Source organism: Oxyura jamaicensis, chromosome 4 (assembly GCF_011077185.1).
Source record: "Oxyura jamaicensis isolate SHBP4307 breed ruddy duck chromosome 4, BPBGC_Ojam_1.0, whole genome shotgun sequence".
NCBI classification, from domain to species: Eukaryota; Metazoa; Chordata; class Aves; order Anseriformes; family Anatidae; genus Oxyura; species Oxyura jamaicensis.
In genome coordinates, this window is record NC_048896.1 from 95,730,775 (window position 1) to 95,753,539 (window position 22,765).

A 22,765-nucleotide genomic window follows, 5' to 3' on the forward strand; every position below is an offset into this window, starting at 1 on the left:
GCAACTTTAATTTCCCATACGCTTTCTTTTTGCGGAGATCAGTGAAAAAAATTCTATTTTGGTTATAAATTGCCTCTTCTACCTATTTTACTACGTTAGAATGGTATTTTACTGTTATAAATATCTCTGAAAACGCCTGTCCCTTCACAGCTCTTCACTTAGCTTCCTTCCCGTAAGAGCTCCCTTGCTCTTCATTTCCTTAGAGCACACAAACAACAAAGGCACAGCGTCCAGATCAAAGAAAAAAGAATCGACCCTTTAGAATTCCTCTGTTTCTCTGAAATTTCTGAATTCTCTGAATTTAAAACGGAACAAGGCCTCCACACATACTGGTATTTCAGGCAGAGACTGAGCACAGAATTAACTCCAAGAACGGAGTTCACTCAGAATTTCCTAGAACAACAAGCTGGAGGAAATGAGCTGAATGCAGAGTCACAAAGTGGTGCAACAAAATGTTATGAACTGTGTTTCCCTGAAAGCCTTTCAGGTACCACGCCCTTATGCCAACTACATTATTTATGAAAACTCCATCTTTTCCTTGTAAATTCCACCTGCATTCAATGCAGTTTCTGAGCACTGGATTTTCTTTCTCCACGCCTACACTGCACGTTTGCAAACTTACTTTTTGTGACGCCCAACAAGCAAGCATCTTCACTTGTTTTCAATTCTTGACTATCTTGACTGGCTTAAAAACTGAGCAAACGCTCAGAAAAGAGAGTTGTTGAGCAGTGATTTGGAACCATTAAACGGTTTTGACCCTAGGCAAGGTATCTTGCTATCTTTCAGAATGCCTGTTTTCTGCTAAGCACGCTCCTCACAGGAGCAACAGCAAAGGAAAAGGTGTTCTTAAAAACAGAAATTTGGTGTGAAGCATTACGGATAAGCCTCTAGAAATCAACCCTGTCTTCCTGAAATGAGTGGAAACTCCACTACGAATGTGCACGTTGCATTTAAGCGGTATCCAACCTGTACCTTGAGATCGCGTTGCTCTCCTGGACCAGTCATTACTGGAAGACCTCGGAGGTCGCGGGCTTGTTCTCAGCAGATTTCTTGAGCGCTGTGGTGACCTTGACCTGTGTCTAGGGCTGAGCCGTCGCATCTGCCGCGGGCTTCGGCTTCTTGGTCTTGTTGGCCTGAAGCGGCCGGGGCTCCTGGATCGCGACCGCGACCGCCGAAGAACATAGCTGGAGCCTGAGACCCTCGATCTTCTGGGACTGGGACTGGCAGAGTTGGAGCGGCGCTTCGGGGTCTGGTTTTCTTTTCTGTCACCAGCATTTCTAACAGGAGAAAGGCATTCAGTGAGTTCTGACACAGCAGAAAATAATTAACCCGAGTCTGTCCAAACAGACTTTCTGGAGAACTTAAAAAAAAAAAAATCAACAATGCTTAGAGCCTAATTTATTAACAAACACGCTTCTATTTCTATAGCAGCCACACCACCAATATTAAATAGAACTGAAAAGAAGCGAGGGGGAGAGCAATACCTGCACGGAGAGAAAGCTGTAAAGAAAATTCTGAAGTTACAAAGCTGCAGGGCTATGAAAAATTAACAGGAATAGGAAAAGAGTACATGAAAGAATAATGAATTAAGATACTTTCCCTGCCTCTTCCAAATTTACTTTGGAAGGTAGCAACCTCGCGCCGTGGTATCTCTAAGACTGACTGAGACTGAAAGATGGGTTCCAAGGACTACTTAAATACACATCTAATGCACGCTTCTGCTACCGAGAGATGTCAAGCTGACGAAGGACATGGAAGGAGACTTCATGGAAAAAGACTTCAAAGAGGGCAAGTTCCTCTGAGATGGAATAGGTTCGGGAGGGAGGGCTGCCCCCGGCAGACTGGAGAAGGGGCCGACAAGACCTGTCTGGCCAGCAGCCAGCTGAGGTCGGCTGAAAAACCTCCAGTCCCCTAAATGACTTCCAACCCGCCCCGCACAGCGCGCCCGACAGTGGTATTTAACTAGCAACCTTCAAACACCATTAAAAAGCCACAATAATCCTGTTAATCCTGCGCTCAATAGAAACGGGTGAATGCATTAGCAAAACAAAGCCATTTATAAAAATAAGACGGCGCAAAGCCGTCTGCCAGAGGGTCACAGCACCAAGCGAGCTCATCCGCCTCGCCCGGAGCCTGCAGCCACAGCCCGGCCGTCACGCTGACTCCCCCACAGACGTGCTGTCATCACCCAGGACTCAAGAAAGCACCACCCAAAAGGACAACTCTCGCCCCACCTGCAAGCACTGATGGCTCTCAAAGTGCTAGGAAGAGTTTCTGCAGTTTATTGAGCCCCTCCAGCTCGGAGCAGTTCCCTTTATCCCTGGTGTGTACAACAGCAGCAGCACTCGCAGCTCTGCAGCAATTCCAGTTTGAGGTTTTAAAATATAATTACTCTCCATGAAAGTTTGAAGTTTGTTTTATTTCCCTCTACCATTATATTGCTCTTTGTTTATTAACACGGAGAGACCTTGGGTGCACTCTGCAAATTAACCTGACCTACATTTGCAGCTTTGTTTCTCTTCCAGCTAATGGTCAGCTTCCCACGAAGTATGTCTAATTAACGCGGGGTCACAGGACAAGCCAGCAAAACTGGAAGTCCGATCGTTCCTGTTTGTGTTAAAGTTGGAGCACGCACAAACACTGAAGCAATAATTTAATCTCGCTGAGATCCAAGCAGCATTAGTCTGCAGGGTGTGTTTTTAATTGTAATTGTGAACAGCTTTAAGCAGAAGAGCCGTGAGTTCAGCAGTTCCACTGCTTTTTCAGCCTGTGACCCCATAGCCTCCCAAGGGATTGACGGGCTAAAAACTCTGTGAAATAAGGAGCCAACACCGACTGTTGTCAAAAAGACTTCAAGCTGCTAACAAGAGCGGCTCAGCTGGAAAAAAAAGCTTAAGTCTGCAAGTCGGAAATCCCTCAGTTGGATCACGACAGACCGAGGCACGGCTATGAGGAATGCCCACGGTGACGCCGCTGCCAGCGCCAGCCTTCCGACTGCCCTACAGCTTGCTCTCATGCTTGTCAGAGAACTCGGGGCACCGCGCCACTCACCTGATCCAGGGCAACAAGCACACCAACGCCCCGCACCATTTTACAACGAAAAGGTACAGAGGCTGCCAACGCAGCTTGTCGGTGAACAAAGCAGGAAAACTAATCGCGTTAATTACCAAAACCTTGTAACAGTAACAGATTAAAAACAACCTGTAACCAAAAAGCAGTTACCTCTTTGAAGAGCGAGACTCGGGGTTCCAGTCGGGGTACCTGTTAAAGGTGGAAAACACGGCTGTCAGTGAAGAGAGCTGCGCCTGGGCACAGCTCTGGTCCGACACGCGGCAGCGGTGACGGATCTCAGATCCCGTTCGGGACTCCAGAAGCACCACGTGCCGCTTTCTTTCACCAAACGAATTTAGGACAGCGCCCAAATATCAATAACCTGAACCACAGAAACCCAACCAGCGTGGTGCGAGGTGGACCACGTGCATGCACAGAAAGCTCTTTTTAGACTGAATTAACTTTTTTTAACAAATTCCTTACTGTTGACGTAACTGGCGGCAGCTCTCGATGTGGGAAGGGGTGTTCTGGTGCAGAATCCAGTCCTAGGTGGGGAGAAGACATGCACAGAAGTTCGATTAGCAGGGCAAACGGTAGCATTTGACCACAACCTGAAGCCTTGTCATACTTTACCTGCCATTGCTAGCAAACGCTACTAACAAACTATCTGACGTCGAGGTCACGTTCCTCACTTGAGATTACCACTCCTCACGCAAACGATGGAAACGCTTAATGATTATGGAAGGCTGCTGCAGAGCACGAATGAATTTAGGTGGAAACTGCACCAAATGCATCGCGTTAAATTAATCTGTTACTTCCATCAGCGCCCTGCGCCGTTGGCATCGCATCTCTAACACAAAGGGCCGAGGCAGTGGCTGGCTATGCTCAAAACCAGGAAGGCTGCTAGCAGCCTTCACGAGTTGTCAGCCTGCGCGAACACGCACACAGCAGATTAAGCTGAGCACGGCAGAGACCCTGACACAAGGCGCTATCTGCAAGCCAAGGATCACTTCCGTGGCAGCGTGACTTCCCAGTGCTTCGGGCACAGTCACTCCTAACAGCACGCTACAACCAAAGGTCAGTCAAAAGCCCAATGAATCTTGTCACCCCCCGGGAATTTCTATGCAGAAGCAGCCCTAAGAGCAGCCTGACTTGGGGAACAGCTCATGGGATGAGCATTAGGCAAATCCACAGGTACAACGCGAGATCTCAGACCTGAGAATTGCTTGTGCACAGGGTTAAGGGCAAATAGATTCAGTTCCCCCTGTAGGAAGCTATGCACCAAGGCTGTTTTTGTCGTCATAGGAGTAATGCTGGACTACACTGATGCATGAGTGGGAGCAACTGCTGGTTATCTGGCTGTTCCAGAGCTACTGACTGCTCTGAAATGGTACGGCGCCACGTCGGGAGGGCGCCACGTCGTCGTGACAATCACTAAGCAGCCCTAAAGGCCAACTGCCTGCCGCTTCGGGATTTTAAATACGATAATGGCTGAAGAATGCAGCTGACAGGCCCAGCTTTATGAAATTCCTTGCTGTTCTACGTGATTCTTTGGAAAGCACGTGCCAGTTTGTAACAAAAGGTTGTAAACCATTCAGCGAGCAGTACCTCGTTTGCTGGCAGAAACGCTGAACGCACTGGTGCAAAGAACAGCTGGCCATGGCTTACTCAAAGCACGAGGGGTGGGAGGAATTAACGCAACCACGGTGAGCTGTGTGCGTTTTGCCAGCCCAGAGGACGTGGTGAACACAGCCGCTCCTCGCGCTGACACCCCCAGCCTGCCAGCACTAAAACCTGCTGCAAGAGAGCTGCCCCAGCTACGCATACTGCGCACGGGCACAGAAAGTACAGCCTATTTTAAGCACAACTTATTTCCGTTTCCTGAAGAAACGGATTCGCTGCTCAACCACCTCCGAAGGACACCCCGAGCTGCGCTCGTGCAGACATTCCCCCTGCCCGAGTAACAGCGGAAGACGTGACTCACAAGCCCCTCTGCAGCAGCCTCCCTGGTGTGCCCACGGCAAACGAGGGGTTTAAGAGCAGATGAACCACCTTGCAGGCTCTAGCACAACGCAGCTGCAGACCTGCGTGCACAGGAAGCTCACGGCACGCGTACGAGCGGAGAGAGCAAGCAACTCCCCACGATAAGCGGTTCTGGTCCTAGTAACATGCTATCATCCAGCAATCCTATCCCTAAGACTGCACTTTGTCCATAGTCTTAAAGTTAGATGGGAAAAACTGTTACCGAAGGGCTGAGACAAATTAGCTGTCGGAAACGAAAGGCAATGGGGCTTCAGATGCCCCGCTTCCGCGGTCCCGAGCGAAGAAACGCACCCAGTGTCCGCGAGGGCTGGCGGAGGCCGTTCTGCTTCCCCGGGTCTTCAGCTCGCGGTCCAGCGGGCACTGGGGAGGTTGGCAGGCCTACAACGAGATATTCTCCTCCCTCACAAAACCCACATTCTTCTCTTCTTCAAGTCTTCGTTATGCCAATGCCCTCTTGCATTTCATATAATCGCAGCAGCCTCGATTTATGCGCATTCCTCCTCTTTGACTAATTCCTCGCCCTTCTCAAGTCTTTGGAAAGATTCTGGCAAGCCTGTCTCACCGGACGGATCCTTCCCCCAGACGGATCCTTCCCGGCACGAGGAAGCCCTCAGCCAGCTTCACACTGCACCACGAACCCACACCGACCGGGGGCACGCAGCTCTGTCGCTGTTACCTAATTCTGGGGGACCTGCGGGTCTCAGGGTACTTGTGCCAGCCCAGCACCAGTTACAGAAAAGCCAGGAGTAAAAGGGACCGTGTTTTGTCCCACTACATCAGCAATGTAACCACGAGCACCATTCCCGTTGTGGGGAACCCCACGCCCCCAGGACTGCATGCAGTTCAAAGCCTAAGATGCCATGACACAGACCGGTTAAGGTCGGAGGGGACCTCTGGACGTCGCCTGGTCCAGGACCCTCGCTTTCAGTCTGTTTCAGCCGGAGAACAACCCTGTAACGTGGTGCTCCAGTCATCGGCACAGGGCTTCCAGTAAACACGATCCCTAACATCACGGCTGTGCTCTGTTCCAAAATGACGCGTTTGAAGCCCGAACCCACACCCTATTGCTCCAGTGTGACCACAGCTGAAAGCGAAGCCGCCCTGCGAAGCACTCACAGGATGTTTCCATACGTCGGGGAGGTTGGAAACATACTTGAAAGCAGAGAACACCGCGGTGAGATCGCACCTAACCAAGGACAAAATGATTCTTCCCTGAAAAACCACCGCAGGCCACACGCACCCGCTTCTAAGAAGACCTCCCAGGTCCGCAAGTCGTCTCAGCACCAGCTGACCGGCCAAATCCATTTCTGAAGGCAGAAGGCCCACCTTCTGCAGCACACGCCCTGTGACGGCGCCGCAGGGCTTATGAAAGGTTTTTCCAACAGCAACCTGCAGCGGCTGTGCCACGCAGAAGGAAGATGTTGTTACCCTCTGGCTTCTGGGCAGTGCCTTAGCACACCACCGCCTTCCAATCCACACAAACAGCGCTGCAGGAGAGGGGTTCAGGGTTCTCCGCAGATTAGAAAAGAACTAGGAAACGCAGAGACGTGCTGAGCGGTACGAGCGGCACTCAGAGCACAGCTCCAGGTGATTTTGGAACGCCGCAGGCCTCTCAAGGCCATTTCAGCTTTATTCCATCAGACCTCATTAATTAAGCAACGTTAAATACGTCAGAAGATAAAAACCACAGGGGGAACTGCTGGGATGCTTTGGGGAACAGCAGGAGCATTTTTCAGCTCCAAGCCAAAACAAAACCCTGGCGAAGTTTCACTGCTGTTATGGGAGCTGGAAGAACAAGGGCGATAGGGTTGAGATGATGCAGACAGCACGCTGGAGCCACCACCAGCCCCTGCAGCTCCCGAGGCCCCTCCAGGAGCAGCAGCCGGGGCTCGCAGCCAGCTGTAACTCTGTCACTTCAATACCGTGGCACCAGGTGACCCGCTCGCATCCTCTTCCGAGAGGCAGCGCAGCTTCTGTGCCAACCTTGGCAAGAGAATGAACCCTAGACAGGTCTGTGCTCCTGCACGAGGCTGGGTTAAAAGAATCTACAAAAAAAAAGCACTTCACATGAGTGCTCTGAACGTGCCATCCGCTATCTGAGCACCACGAACTTGCTATCTCAGATGTTCAGTCCTTTCGAGTGCTGGATAAAGCGAAGGTTTTCTTCACCTGCTATCTTCCATCCTCCTTGTACCTCGTCATCCCCTCCTGTTTCAAGCTATCCTCTTGGCTCGTCTCTTCCTTCCCGAAGACGTGCAATCTTCCCGGTTTGCCACGGGACGAGACACCCGTTTGTGGCACAGCGTTCCCAAACCGCCTGCCGCAGCCGGGCAGTCCCCGCGCCTCACCACTGCGGCCTACAGCGGCTCCTGAAGACGCAGATTCCCCTCGAGGTGTGCTGGGGAGACCAAAGGCAGCCTCGCTCACCGGGCTCGCAGCAGCAGCCAGCAGGAGGAGCAGGCACAGCGGAGCCACCTGCCCAGAACTCACCTCCCGCGTACAGGCGGCTGCAAGTCGGGAGCCATCAGAGGCACGGCCCTCGGCAGACACCCTCTGTGAATTTCTCCTGCCATTTCTGAACTAAGCTTTGATGTCACTGTGGCAAACTACTTCTGTTCCCCGCGGAACACCCCTGCGCTAGCACAGCTCACACGAGGCTGTACTCGTGCTCCACCGTTTCACCATCACTCATCTTCCAGTTCCAAGGGGCTTCTTCATCGCTTCCTCGGTGACACCCGGCGCAGTTGTAAAGACCAAACGGCACGTCCAGGTCGCCTCTGACCACGTCACTGACACACAGCACCAGCAGCTTTATTTGGAAACCCCGACCGTAAATGCAGGAGGAATTGCTCATGCTTTAGGATCCACAAATGTACAACGCTAACATTTCTCAAACAGACTTTTATTGTTTGCAGGATGGAAAAAAAAAATCTAATTCATCTTATTTTGAAACATCATTGTTGGAACGCGACTTGTCCCAGCCCGGCGTGTAGCGTGTACTCAGCAGCCCGCGTACGTTACTAAAAGACATTCAGAATCAAGTTAACGTATGCTGGAGCTGGAGGCTGCCAGGACAGTTACAGATTTAAGTCTCCCCCCCAAAAATGAGCTGATTTGTCAGTAAGTGTTTACTAAACACATTTCCTGGGTTGTAGCAAGCAGCAGGAAGCAAGCTACTAAATAATTCACACCTCAACAGGTCACACTTTTCCAGAGCACTGTGCCCGATTATGAACACAACCGTAAATCTGATGCCCTGTTCAATTCTGAACGTTTTTATCTCAAATCAAGCTTCCCTTTAAGTTTTGTAACCCGCCCGAGCAGCTGCATTGCTTCCTGGCCGCCAGTGCTTCCAACGTGAAAGGGCTTGAACGTTTATTTTTACCCCGAAGTCCCCAATGCAGCTGTCTCCATCTTAATTGTTCGCTCCCTTTCTTAATAGGCAGCACAAACAGGGCCTGCGGTGCTGCACGGTTCTGCCAAACTGCGGAAAATAGTCCCACGGGCCTCCCATGCTCGTTGAAGACTGTTTAGTCTTTAAACACGGGACTCATAACAAACCATCTCATGCTAAATTACATCCTCCTGTATTTTTGACAGATCCAGCTTAGGGCTTTCACGACAAACCTACAGCTGTCGGGATTCTTTTCTCTCTCCCAGTATTCCCCCGTTCCTTCTGTCGGGAGCTGGAACCGTTACTTGCTTCCCAACCGAGCGCTAGGTCGGATGAATGGAAGCATTCTGTGCGCTCCTCAGAGCTGGCCTGCAGTCCCTGAACAGCCAGTGTCACACAGACCGCATTTGGAAGATGACATTTTTGCAGATCAACAGGCTGCTTTGTTTTAAGGCAGACTTTGCAGGAGCGGGGCTGAATACGTGAACGTCTCAGCCACCCTGAGAGCCAGCACACCATTTCTGCACGCATTTTGGTCACCCGGGTGATGCGTTTGACCCTACTGGTAAAGGGTTTGCTCTGTCACTTGAAATCCATCGCAGGAGGCGGAAATCATTTTTACCATGAAAAGGAAATGACAACAACAATGTGCATGGCCATTCTGAGATGCAGTTTGAGAGAGAACACGCTGCGCAGCAAAGTTAGACCAATTTACCAGCGCGCTTTCTAGCGGCTTGCCATTAGCACATAAGCACTCGAACTGGCGAACAGCATCGCAATGCATTTAACGCACGCTAAAAACCTTAGGTCACGACACAGCGCAGCAGGTAAGGTGCTGAGTACAACTTAGGCAAGAATCTTTGAAAGCCACTCACCTTCATATGAGTGCATTCTATGTTACAGAGAGAACACATATGGGGAAAGATTCTCGGAGACGTGGCATAGTAGTCATTCATCATTGACGGCGTGGGCAGTCTTTTTATCTTCTGGGCATCGGACTGCAGGAACACCGGGAGCCACGACGCCTTCACGATGCCGAAAGGAGACTTAATGGGGCCTTCTGCCTGCGGCTGGAAGGGCTTCTGGCCCGCCACCGAGCCGCTCTGCGCGGCAGGCTGGCTTGTCCCAGACTCGTGCTGAATTCTTTCGTGCTGGCTTACGGCTGCAAGAAGCTCGGCCGAAAAGGGCGGCTGGGCCATAGGCGGCATGACGTGCTGGGTCACGGGCGGCTGGACCAGGGGCGGCATGACGGGCGGCATCATGGGCTGCGCCAGGGGCGGCATCATGGGCGGCATCATGGGCGGCATGACGGGCGGCACCGCGGGCTGCGACACCGGCTTCACCACCGGGAGCCCAGCGGGCGCTGCGCACATTCCGGACACCTTGCCCGTGGTCTCGGCTGGAAAAAACGATCGCGAGTTCGAGGAGTCGTTCTGGAAACCCGCCGGCTTCATTAAATCCTGAACCGGGAACACCGGGTTACACGTCACGCTGGGCGGCGGGACGCCCATCGCCACGTTCTGCTCTCGCTGGAAGTCTTCCCTGTTCTCTCCAGCCGGTGCTTCGGGGTTATAGACGCGCGACTCGAGGGGGTCTTCGTTCAGTACTTCGGTATTATAAGCACGCACTTCGAGGGGATCTTCGGTGTAACCGTATTTGCTCGCGTGCCCGTAATCGATCACTTTACTCTTGACCGCCGCGCCGCTCGTTCCGCCCATCGTTTCTTCTCCTCGGCTCGGAGGATGCAGACCCGACAGAGAATGACCCATCTTACGAATCCGTATTTCTCTCAGGATGAGGGGCATGTTTTCGGGCGTCAGCTGGTCGTCTGGGTAGCGACTGAGCTCCTCCAAGTCTTCGTTGGAGAGCCCAAAGCTCGCCAGAATGCTGGACGCGCTCTCGGGCGTGTAGCGGTTCTGGGCGTTCGTACTCTGCTCCGGGATCCGGGCTGGGGGGGGGCGGCTTCTGCGCGGCGGCCCCGGCCGAGCAGGGGTTACTATCCCAGCGGCTGGTGCGCGCCTCTCCCTTTTGCTCCTGGTGGAGGTTCGTCTTCACCTTTACCTGCCTTGGATCAGCCCTGTGCAGAGTCACCCGAACGTTTATCCTCTGCGAGCCCGTCCACTGGAAGCTCTCCTGTCCCGAAAATCTCTGCGCCGCTCCCTGAGGCGTCCCCGGCGCAGGTTTTCTCTGCAGACCCGCCGCGCCTCCTCCCCTAAAGGATCCCGGAGGCTTTGCGCCAGACGGATTGGGTCCTCTCGGCCTCTGGGGCAGCGCTCCTCGAGGGCTAAACATGGCGCTTTTCAGCAATGCCTGATTGAACCGAGCATAAGGAGGTGCGGAGCTGCTGGCAGCAACTGAGGTCAACTGCTGGAGAGCCAACTGCGTCTTAATTTGGGCAAGCTGTAAAGGAGGAGGGCCCAACAGAAGTGGGCTCGCAATGCCAAGGTTCAAGGAATTCACAAGTGGTGCGAAACTTTCCAAGAACAACACAAAGCTGAAAGTTAAAAGACAAGCATTAGATTGTTTCATCTTTTCACCTGCTTCACGCAGCGGGTGCTATAACCGGGGAGAAAAACAAGGCAAGTCACACAACAGCACTTTAAGGACACTCTGAGTTGTATTTCTGAATGCCAAAGCCCGTTGCACAAAACCTTTTGCTGCACAGTTCTTACCCAACAGACAGCTGTTAAGCAAACGAGCTGGACCCGAGGAGCTCCAGGCCACAGATAACGTACCCAGCCCCAGCGAGGACATTCTGCCAACAGCGCTGTCTAAGGCTTGACACCGCAGCTGAGCGCAGTTTGCGTTTATTTAAATGTGGAGCTCCGCTAGGAGCAGTGAGCCAAAGCATTAAAACCCTCTCCACATGTTTACGAAGCGTGACTTGTAGGTGAAATCATTATGTGCAGAACTCAAAGCCTGGAGACTGGGGGACCAAGCTGAAGGCAGAACAGCGTTCAGGGGGACACTCCCACTGCGATCCCCATGGGCAAACTACAACATCCTGCAAGCATTCAAAGGGCGTGACGGCGTCCGAGTTCTGCATCTGGAAGATTTCCATTCTGCAGATGTTAAAGGCAAGATCTTACACCAAAACGACTCGGAATGAAAAGGTGCGGAGCCGTATCAGAGCTGAAGCTATGCTCAGGAATAAAACCAGCGCAGCGGCAGTGGGAGCTCCCACCTTTTATTTCAGCTGGAGGCACCAAGGACTGGATCCTGTGAAGGAGTGAAACGTGCATGGAAACAGGGAGCGTAGGACAAAGCAAGGCCAGTCTACCAGAAGCTGACACACCGCAGGGCTTTGCCTTCTGGACACACGCTCATCAGCACGAGGTGCCTCACCTGCCGGCTCTGCCTGCGTCCACAACCCCCCAAAACCGCAGAATTGATCCCAAGAAGTCCTCGCTCCAGCCCTTGTCAGTGTGCAGCCCCCCAGAGCTGGCCAACCCTCTGCCCTGCAGCAGCGCATCCCGTTGGCGTTCCACCGGCAGCTTTTCACTGAGCACAAAGCACCGGGCACGCAGACACCGCCACCCCTAACCCCACGCTCGGCGCTGAGGCCCTGGTGTCGCCAACACTACCTCCTCCACGGGTCTTATTTCAAAACCTGCCTTGAGCTGACTCCTGACAGAAGGTTTCCGAGTGGAGGCGCCTCTCTCAGGACTGCTCTCCGCAAGGCCGGCAGCTCTGGAGTTTGAGAGCCACAACTCAGCAACTGGACGTAGCTGTAGCTTGGGAGAGCAGACAGCAACCCCAGGGCTGGGGCCTCTCACCCCGCACTCCTCCCCAAACCTTGCCCCCCCTGCACCAAACCACACCGCAGTTCCGTGGCAGGCCAAGTCCGTTTGAGACCATGTCAAAACTGAGCGTTACGCAAACAGCCCCGCGGTAATCTCCCGCCTTTCAGCTTGCTCTTCTCTGGAACTCTCATCACTGCAGGGCAAAACCAAAACAACCTCGCAGCAAATTAATTTGGAAAGCAGTCGGAGAGAGAACAATATCAGAGCCACGCAGAACAAGGATGAATACACCAGCAGGGAACGTTTTAAAAATAAACGCGCCGCTTTGCAAACCAAACCCGAACTCGGTGGGTCGGGAAGCTCCCAGGGGAGATGTCCAGGAGCTCATGAGAACAGAATTCAGAAAACAGTCACGGGGACTTCCAGGTGCTGCAGACTTCAGCCCCAGCACGCTCCCACGCCACGACCTCGCAGTGCGACGCGGCTCCACACACCTCTCGGCCCCTGGCAGGCAATTAACCCAGTCACCAACGAGGACCTGGGAATCAGCAGGTAGAAAAAGCCAACTGCTGTAAGGCCCGGTCGGGCTGCAGCCGATGCCAGGAGGAGGTGGCTTCTGCTTTAGGGCGATCCTTGAAGTTATCGCCCCAGCAACCTCCCTAAGGCACAGGGGGTTCAGCGGGAAATGGGCACCGGCTCGCTTCACACCGCAGCGCACCACTGGAATAAACCACTTTAAAGTAACACAGCTCGATTTTAGCTTGTTTTCAGCAGGTATTGTACAACCCAGCTTGAGAATCACCTCTTCCAACTTGGTTTTAGCACTAGCACTCCAAAACTACACATTTAGCGTACTAAGACCCTAAGAGTGGCCTCGCTGGGTGTAACGGCGAGGTCTGACGGCGACCAGCACCTGGCACGAGGCAGTGTACTGACTGTAACCAGCACCACGCTGTCAGTTAGCCTCCTTTCTTCCCGGTCCTGCAGCTTTCCTCACTCGGTGCTGATCTAAGCCTTGTAAAATTGCTTTATCCGAGGTGTTCGTGGAGCAAGATGGCCAAAATGAGACTTTTCTCAGCAGCGACACGCAGAATCCTGCGAGCAGTTCAGGGCTTGCTAACCCCGGACCTGCAAGCTCAGCCTCCAGAACAAAACCTCACCAGAAGCGACCCACAGGGCGAGGAGCCCTTCCCACGGCAGGCAGCGAACACCTCTGGCTGTCAGCGCCTTGTTCCATCTCACCAGCCTCGGCCCACGTTCAGCAAGAACTCATCGCTTCCCTTTTTTAGCTCTCCAGCCTGCTCGCAGACTCTCTGCGCGCGGCCAAAGCCGCCCGACGGAGGCAAACCAGGCAGGGACGTTGTCAGGGATGTCAGCAGGGTGACAGTTCACCGCACCCACCTGGAGTAAAAGCAGCAACGAGGCAGAAAACGGCACTGCCAGGGGCGCAGGGCGCACCGCTCGGAGGCACGTACCAGCAGCGCCGCTCACCAGGAGATCTGGCACAGAGATGGGAAGGAAAAGGGAAATTCCTGCAACACGGCCAAGGTCAAGCTGTTAGTGGCAAAGGTGGGGGGGAAAAAAGGGTCCGTACGTCTTGAGGCTGTTTCAGTGGTCAGCTACGGACAGCGGAAACATCTCCAGGCCAGCTGCGCAGCACACAAAGCGATCGCAGACAGCACGGGGCTGCAGCTGCAGGGCTGGCAGCGGCGCCTCATGAAGAACTCACTCGCTCCCCAGCGTGACAGGAGAGGACGAGCAGAAGGAGAGGTCCCGGCTTGAGACAGACACAAGAAGTGACGGGGGTCAGAGCGAAGGCCACCTCTCCCTCACCACCTGCCAGGGGCACCCTGACACGCAGCCAGGCTGCTACCGGCGGCCGCCTGGAAGGCGAGGAGCCCTCTCCTCTCCTCCCCCAGCACACCGGCGGTGCTGAGCACGGCGCCCCGTGTGGCTGGAGCGGCGGGCACCCGCACCGAGTCCAGCACCAGCACGCACCCACCAAGGAGCAACCGGGACCGAGCGGAGACGTCCACGAACAGACTGCAGAAATCTGAGGCGCTAACCTGGAATCCGCTCCTGCCTCTGGGTTTGCCTCTTCGGCAGCACCGGGAACCAAGTCTGAAGGGAGCTGCCCCAGCGCCCGTTAACGCGGTGTTCTCGCTCCTCCTGCACAAGCCACAGCTTAACGCAGGGGCGATCGCCTCCGGGCCTTGAACAGGAGCAGGTACAGCTGGTGCGCACACGGAGCTAGCCCCAGGCCAGCAGGCAGGGGCAAGAGGAAAGCAAGCACAAGCAGAGCACCGGCACCCACTCACCTCCCGCCGCAGCAACACGACCTCGGAAGCCACAAACCAGCCCTGCTCCGTGCTCCTCTGCCCCAGTTTTATGGCTGAGCTGTTTCGTGGTACGTTACAGCCCTCAGCCCGCCGGGTTGGCTGTCCCGGCTGTCCCCTCCCAGCCTCCGGCCACCCCCAGCTGGGAGGAGAGCCCTGAGGCCACCGAGCACTTCCCCATGAGCACAGCACAGCTGCACCGAGCACCCCGACCTCAGCCGCAGCCAGACCCCACGCTGCTCACTATCGCAGCTCGCTGCTGTTAGGGAGCGTCCTGTCGGAGCCATGCCCTTTGTGGCAGACACAAGGCACCCCCCGCCGGGTGCTCTGCCACCTCAGCGGATCCCACGCCTCTTCTGGCGACGCCTCCCAGGCCAAGGGAGGTGAAAACCTCTGCAGGCTCCTGCCCAAGGCCTCCCACGCACCGTGCCAGCCGGCAGCCAGCCGCCTCGGGGCACGGCGCTGGCTGGGGAGCAGAGGATCCACCGGGATCTGAAGCTGGACCGCTGCGCTCAGCGGGACGTGGCTGAGGCCCTGCTGGCACCGTTAGGAACAAGATGACGGCCGGGCTCAGCACCGGGGCGAACCCTTCGGCTACACCTGGACGGCAGAGAGGCTGAGGGGTGGCTGGAAGAAGGCTGGCAGGATCTGTCCGCGGGCAGGGCGGAGGGGAAGGCGCAGCTGCCTGCACGAGGTGCTTCCCCCCAGCCAGCAGGACTGCGCTGCGTGGGCTGAGCACCCACCCCAGCAGGATGGGGGACAGGAGAGAAAAGCAGGTGAGGAGCTGAAGGACAGAGGGGGAAAAAAGCACCAGCAAAGCCAAGGCATTTACTGGTCACCTCCCACAGGCTCATGCACGGCCGGGCTCCGAACAACGGCCACGGGAAGCCAAAACACAGCCCACGGCGAGCTGCAGCCCGGCCGGAGCCAGCAGCACGCACAAACTCGCTGAAACCTTCCAAAGATCCTGTCCCAGCCTTCCTCAGGTCCAACGCACCAAGCTTATACACAGACAAAATCAATAAACAAACCTGGGCAGGCTTTTCAGCGAGGAATTCTTCAAAGAAGCCAAAAAGGGTAATTCCAGCACCTTCACTGAACGCTAGCAGCAGCAAACTACCGGCCTTCGGGAATTTTTTCCTTCCCACAACAGACTCTGGAGCACCACAAATCCTGCGCGCTGCTGCCTGCACGCCGACACACACGTGCACCAGCCGTGAGCCACACGGAGCTCCGCACGCCTGGCGTGGAGACCCCCGGACACAGAGCGAATACGAACGCTTCTGCCTGGAACTGCTTTTGAAAAACCTCCCCGTACGCAATAGTTAACTCGATGGCAAAGAAATAAGCAAGCATTTTATTTACCTTTACATCTGAGACACTGGGAAAACGATCCAGCATTCTCCCCAGCTCATACCGAAACGCGCAGCTCTCCTGGGTACGTTAGGTCCCCAGAACCCAGCCCCAACACCAACGGGAAGGTATCTGGGAAAGGGGAGAGAGATCCAGCCGTACAGCAGGGAGCTGCAGGGTTCGTAGCCGCTTGGAACCCCACCCCTGGCCAAACATCGCCTGGTGTACGGGTTGGAAGGGGAGAGAGAGCAGCCTCGTCCCTGACGTCCTCCGCCCTTCAGAACTGCACGTTGTTCTGTTAGCTCCGGCAGATTTTTCTTTTAGAACTGGACAAAAAAAGCAACCAAACTGCTCGTTGCCCCTGAGGATTGCCTCTTCAACAGGGAAAATAATTACCTCACTCCTGCATCCACCCTCTTCAGCAGTCACAACCTCCGAGGCCTCGCATCTGAAACGCCCAGCGAAGGATAATAGAAAAGAAATATAAAAGAAAACAGCCATCGCCCGCACTGGTTTAAAGCACAATAGATTTTAATGACTTGTTTAGATAGCTTTTTTAATGACCCCGGAGAATAAATTAAAAATTTAACAAGGTTACATCACTGCGTTTAGATAACTGTACCTGGGTGCATACACTTAAGTAGCATGTGTCTAACTTTTAGAAGCAGATCGATCCCCAAGCATCTGGAGGTTCCCCCACCAGCACCAAGAACCAGATTACACTGGTGTCCGGCATGGAAGGAATTTGGTTGTTTTTCCGTCTCTTTCTACCAATTCCAAGCAATTATCATCTCCTTCATAGCCCGCCCACAAGAAGAGGGGTGAAGCTGGCTCCAGCACCTCGACAGGCGGTGCCAGGAGACGTGAACCTTGCGGTCCGGGCTCCCCGAGGGCCTGGTGCTGAAAGGCGGCCCCTTCTGTCACCCAGCGGGCGCGTTCCTTCCTTCAGGGGCCGCTTTTCACACCACAGCCCCGTCCCCGAAGCCAAAGCCCGCTTCAGCTGGGTTTATGTCAGAGCTCTGCCCGTAGGGGCTCAGCTCACGGCCTGAGCTCCCACCGGGCCCCGTGGGACGGGAGCAGTGAGGGGCAGCGGCACGCCGCCCGGAGCCCTTCCCCCGGTACCCGCCGTGAGGTAAATAAGCCCGGGCTGCGCCTCCGAGCCCGGTACCTCAACGGGGCCGCCGTGCCGGGACCCCGGCCGCAGGCAGACGAACCCCTGGGCGCTGCTCCCCCGCCTGGGGGCGCCACGGGCAGGCCCCGGGAGGCCCCGGGAGGCCCTGACCGGCCCCGCCCCCCCCCCCCCCCCCCGCCGCCATTTTGTGCGTCCCCTCAGCCCGGGGGCGGCCAGGGGCCGAGCGCCTACCTCCGGCAGGCCGCAGCCCAGCCGCTCCGCTCGGCTCGGCTCCGCGCCGCTCCCTGCTCCTCCCCACTCCTCCTCCCGCCGCCCCGGGCCGGGCCGAGCCGAACCGGGCCGGGCTGGGCCGCACCGGGGCCGCACCGCGGGCCGGGAAGCGGCGGGCGCTGCGCACTGCGCCTGCGCACTGCCCCCCCCCCGGCCCGTTAGGGTTCTGCGCAGGCGCAGAGCACGACCGGTACTTCGGGCACGCATGCGCACAGCGCACATGACGCCGCGGAGGGGCCGGCCGCTCGGTGAGGGCACGGCGCCCGCAGTGCGCATGTGCGGCCGCGCTCCCGCAGCCGGGGAGCAGTGCGCATGTGCCAAGCGTGGCTGGTGGGGGGGGGGGGGGAACCCCGCCGGTGGCGCCGCAGGGCATGCCGGGAGCGCTCCTCCCTATATAAGCGGCACGCGGCCGCCGCCATTTTAATGCGCGGTGGCGGCGCCAGGCGGGCGTGAGGCGCCTGCGTGGGGTGTGACGAGGCTCCAGCGCCTGCCCTTATTTTTCTAATAAACTGGGGCACGGAGCCTGAGGCTCCGACTCACCCAGGCTCCCTGGGCTGCGTGCTGGCTTTTGCAGCAGCGGCCTTAATGCCTGGTAGTTGGGAGCAGGCTGGAGCCTCTAATACACTGGCGTCCCCAAACGTAATTAACCAAGCACGGTTCCCCTGATGTAATTAACCAAGCACAATTAACCAACCACAAACTAACCTGTAGCTTTGGCGCTGCGTGCAGAGCCCCAAAGGGTCCGTCACCGTGGGCAGCCTGCCTCGGTCCGGGCGCGGGCAGCTCCGAGGGGGCAGGCTGCCTGCGGCAGCTGCCCCGTTAACGTCCCCAACACACCCCGCCAGGCACCGAACCCAGCCGCGGGGACACCCAGAAACGCCGCTGCTGCCTGCCGGTGACCGCACCCAACCCAAACAAAGCAGGCACGGGGCCAGCCCTGCCCAAACCCACGCCGGTTTTGCTCCCTCGGAGCCCGCGTCAGCACGGTTCAGGTGCCAGCAGCCACCCGCCCGGCTCGTCGCTGGGCTCGGGACACCCCAAGAGCCTCGCGTGCGGCCCCTGGCCCTCTGACGAAGCTGGGCTGACGCAGAAACGGCTCGCTGGTCTCTGTCTCCAAACCTGATCGTTTTTTCTCCAGCACATCAGGCTTGGGAACCTTTAAAGGTCAGCCTTCAAATATTCCCGGCCTTCGCCGCGCGCCCGGAGCCATCCAGCCCTGCAGCCCGTGACGTGCACGGACCGCCGGCGTTCCTTGCTGCCACCGCGGCACGGCGTGGAAGGACACAGCGTCACCGGGGGGAGCTGGAAGCCGTGCTCCCTAAGCTTCAGAATCAAAATTTGCAGCTAAATTACATGGCACGTGCCTGCGTCTGTTCTGCCATCCCCCGGCCAGCGTGATGGTCCTCGCTGGGAAGGTCCTCCGGGGGGGAAAGTTGGTTGTCGGCTATTTAAAAATGACGTTCAGCTTTTATCGTGAGAGGACTGGGCTCTGCCAGGGTTCTCTGTGGTTTCAGGAGCCTCCCAAGGGCAGACACTGCCCAGCACCTGCTGGGAGGCTGGAACACCTCGCTGGGAAAGAACCGTTTGGGTCAAAAGCTTTACAAAAAGCCGCTCCTGTGGACGGTGCTGCCGCGACAGCTGTAAAACATCACGGCCAAAAATAAGAGACTGAATCTGAGCCACAACGCGCCGAGCTCCAAGAGCCAAATTCCTTCTGCCTCCGTCACCTGGAGGCCTCCCGGAGGGGATTTTCCTCTGAGAGAGGCCCAGAGGTTCTGCAGGGAGGCGCAGGGCGAGGGGAGGCGCGGGTGAAGCACCACGAGGGTGTGTGGTGAGAGGAAATCACACAAAAAACGACGTTTTCTGGGCCCGGTTGCGTGGGGTGAGCGCGGGGAGCGGGTGCCCAGCCCCGGGGGTGCACAGCCAGGCTCCAGGCACGCTGCCACAGCCTCTGCTCAGCACCCAGCAGCAATTACAGCAGCGTGGTCTTAAAAGGCATCATTAAGAGGGTGACACTGAATAAGCGCCGGGACCTTTGGGAATGTAAACGTTTCGGCTGCTGACACGGCCCGGAGCCGCCTGCCGGGCCCTGCCGTGCTGGCGCCGCGCCCCGCAGGGCTCCGCTCGCTGCAGAACTGGGGAGATGCAAAGCGCAGGAGGCAAAGGGATGGGAGCAAAAGCCTGACGGGGTCGGGGGAGTTTCAGACAGTCTGACCCTGTCCTGGCCACGGCCAAGTCTCAGACGCTGCCCCTGCAAGCAGGGAGGGGTGCGTAACGCTGAGTAACCTCCTGAGTGACCCCATGTCTGTGCAAAACCACCCAAAGCGCTCCCAAAGGAGCTCCTGGGAGCGCTCCTGAAAACTGCCCAGCAAACGAGAAAAGCCGACATCAGCGGCAGGAGAGAGCCTGGGGAGGGGAGCTCCACGGGGTGGGAGCCCGGGTCTGTACGGGTGCTGCTGCTGCTCCCGGCCCCAGCAGCTTCCTGGCCCGATCTCTGGGGCAAAACCACCCTGTTTTGGGGGAGATGCGCTTCCTCCCTGCTCGGCCCCGGAGCAGCTGCGGCTCGGGGCTGGGAGGTTTCCCAGCAGATGGTGCCTCTGAGCTGGGAGCGCCGCAGACGGGCCGGATCCTGCACGGCCGAGCCAGCGCCTCGCAGCCTCTCGGGGGTGGATCACCCGTGGGACTGAGGTGGATCCGCTGCGATCTGCTCCTGGCGCACCCGCTGCCTGGCTCCCGCTGGGGATGTTCTTCTTGCTTTGGGTACCGAGCCTCAAAACCTCTTGGCGAGAGGAAACGTGTCAGGCCTGCTTTTGGAAACGGCGACGTGCCGGTGGCTGCCAAGGGATCCTGAACCCTTCCTGCGGCCTCAGGCAGAGCTGCCTGGAAAAAGGGGCACCCAGGAGCAGCCCCGCAAAGCCACGTGCGAATGAGGCGGTGGGAACAAACTGAGATGCTCGGGGTTGCGAGGAGATAAAAGCCCGAGCCGGGTGCGAGCAGCACCGGGCGGCAGCAGCCGAACGCCTGCCCCGAGCACCACGGGGCCAGCCCCGGGCTCTGCTCTCTGCCCCCCCGCTGCACCCCAGGGCACGGCCGTGGCTGCAGCAGGAGACGCGGGACGGCCCCGGCACTGCTGCCCCCGGCAGCAATTCATCGGCATCAACTCATCGGCGGGAGGCTGGCGGGTGCTGGGAGCACTGGGAGCACTGGGAGCCGCAGTGCTGGTGCTGCCCGCGCAGCCACACGCCGCCAGCACCTCGGGTGCCGCGTCCTGCCCCCGAGCGCCACCGCCGGCACCGCTTCATCCCGGGGAGAACGGCTCGTGCGCGTCCCAGAAGGGCTTGGACGGCGGCCACGCTGCTGCGGAGCCGGGCGCCGGGATTATCGCCCGGGCAGCGGCTCCAAGTGACGGCCAAATTTCCTCCCAGTGACCCCGAACACCCGCTGCGCTGCCCTCCATAGCCCGGTGCCCCCCCCGGGAGCAAAGCGGCCGGGGCTGAGGGCCGGATCCTGCTCGGCGCAGACAGGAGCGGTGCAGGGGGGCGGTTTGGGAGGAGAAGGGACATTCGGGGCCAACAAGTGGCTCAGGACCTGCTCCGCATCCAGCACGGTCCCAGCCGAAAAGGGGACGCAGGCAGACCCCGAACTGGTGCAAATCCACCCCAAAACACCAACGGGACGGGGAGGAGCGAGGCGCACCCAACCCCCAACCCGGTGGCCCCAAGTGGGAACCAGGAGGAGGTGGCGGGCAGGGGACGGGGCACGGGGGGCTGCCGGCTGCCGCCCCCACGGGACGGGGCCCCCGGTGTCCCCGTGCCGTCCCCGCGGGCCATATTTAAAATTCCTGCGGCTGCAGCCGGGGCGAGCCGTCCCCGTGTCCCCGTGTCCCCGGTGCATTGGTGACATTCCCTGGCCTCGGCCAGGCCCCGCCGGCCTTCACTGACCTTGGGGTGCTGCCGGTAACCCCGTGGGACAGGGACGGGCCCCTCCGTCCCCCCGGGGGTCACGCCGGTACCGGTGGGGCTGCGGGGAGAAGGTGGGGGATCCCACGGCAGCAGAGCCCCAATGGTGGGACACGGGGGGGGGGGGGACACCCGGTACCCGCGGACCCCCCGGTGTCAGCGCCCCGGTTGGGGCCCCGCGGTTATTTTTACCGTCCCGCAGCGGCCGCCCGGCCATACAAGGAGCCCTCGGGAACCCCGGGACTGAGCCCGGTGCCCCCGGTGACACCTCGGGGGGGTGGCAGCGGTGGGGGGCTGGCACCTCACCCCCCCCGGGACCCCCACCAGGCACCGGGGGATGATACCGGGGGCCGGTACAGCACGGGGCTGGGGGCCCGGTGCTATGAGCCCCCCACGGGGATGAACCCGACCCCACGGGGGTCCCCCCACTCCCTGCCCCCCCCCTCCCGGTAAACCTCGTTGCCCGGTGCGCGCCCCCCCCAGTATAATACCGGGCACCGGGGCGCGATACCAGGGGCAGGCACAGCACGGGGCTGAGGGTCCAGTGCCGGTGCTGTGAGCCCCCCGGGGGGGTGAGTCCGTCCCCACGGGGAACACCTCCCCGGTAAACCCCATCCCCCGGTGCCCCCCCCCGATTAACCCCATTCCCCGGTGCCCCCCCGGTAAACCCCCGGGACCTCCCGGTAAACCCCAGGGACCCCCTAGGGAACGTGCAGCAGGGCTGGAATTCCGCCCCCCCCTCGCCCCGGGGTCGTTCCGGTCCCCTCCCACTCACCGCCGGAACGGGTCGAGGGGTACCGGGGGGGGAACCGGGGGGATCCCAGGCCCCCGGTGCCGGGGCGCGGAGCCTCCGCCGCCCGCCGCCGGCATCTCGGTGGGGAGCAACGGGGGCCCGCGGGCGGCGCCGCCGAGAGGGGCTTGGCTCCGCCTTGGGGACGGGTGGGGGGGCACTATGGGAGGGGGTTACCGGGGGGCACCGGGGGCACCGGGGGGGTACCGGAGAAGGGCACCCTCCCCCCCCACGGGGGTCACCCCGGGGGGGGGGGGGCAGCCCCGGTGCCACGCGCCCGCCACGTGACAGCCGCCGCCACCGGCAGCCCCCGCCCCGCCGCGTTTACCCGCCCGCCGCCAATCGGCGTCTCGCTGACAACTCCGCCCCGCGGGGGGGGGATTTGTAACGGCTCCTGCCATTGGGCGCCGCCGCCCGCCAATCAGGGCCGCGGGTTGTTATTTACATCGCCCCTCTTTCCTCCGCGGCCCCACGTGGGGCGCGCGTGCAGGCAGCCAATCGGGCGCCGCGCGCTCGGCCAATCAGCTGCAGCGCTTGGCCGCCTCTCCTCCCCATAGGCCAGGACGCGAATGCGCGCGCCCAATCGCGCGGCGGCACAGGCGGGAGGCGGGGCGGCTGGCGCGGCGAGCCGGAGTGCCTCCGTCGCCCCGCCCCTTCGGCGCCCCTCTGACCAATCGCATCGAGCGGAGCCTTG

At 58.4% G+C, this 22,765-nt stretch overlaps 1 protein-coding gene across 1 annotated transcript in view; it reads right to left on the minus strand.

The window, feature by feature from the left end:
- Nucleotides 1-22,185, minus strand: part of ZNF638 (zinc finger protein 638) — a 51,625-nt gene extending 29,440 nt beyond the window's left edge. The window contains 6 exon segments of the mRNA XM_035324190.1: nucleotides 973-1,277; nucleotides 3,223-3,261; nucleotides 3,535-3,596; nucleotides 9,364-10,449; nucleotides 10,451-10,982; nucleotides 22,057-22,185. Of these exon segments, the coding sequence (XP_035180081.1) occupies nucleotides 973-1,277; nucleotides 3,223-3,261; nucleotides 3,535-3,596; nucleotides 9,364-10,449; nucleotides 10,451-10,982; nucleotides 22,057-22,151 (2,119 nt within the window). The 5' untranslated portion in view covers nucleotides 22,152-22,185.
- Nucleotides 22,186-22,765: the final 580 nt, after the last annotated feature.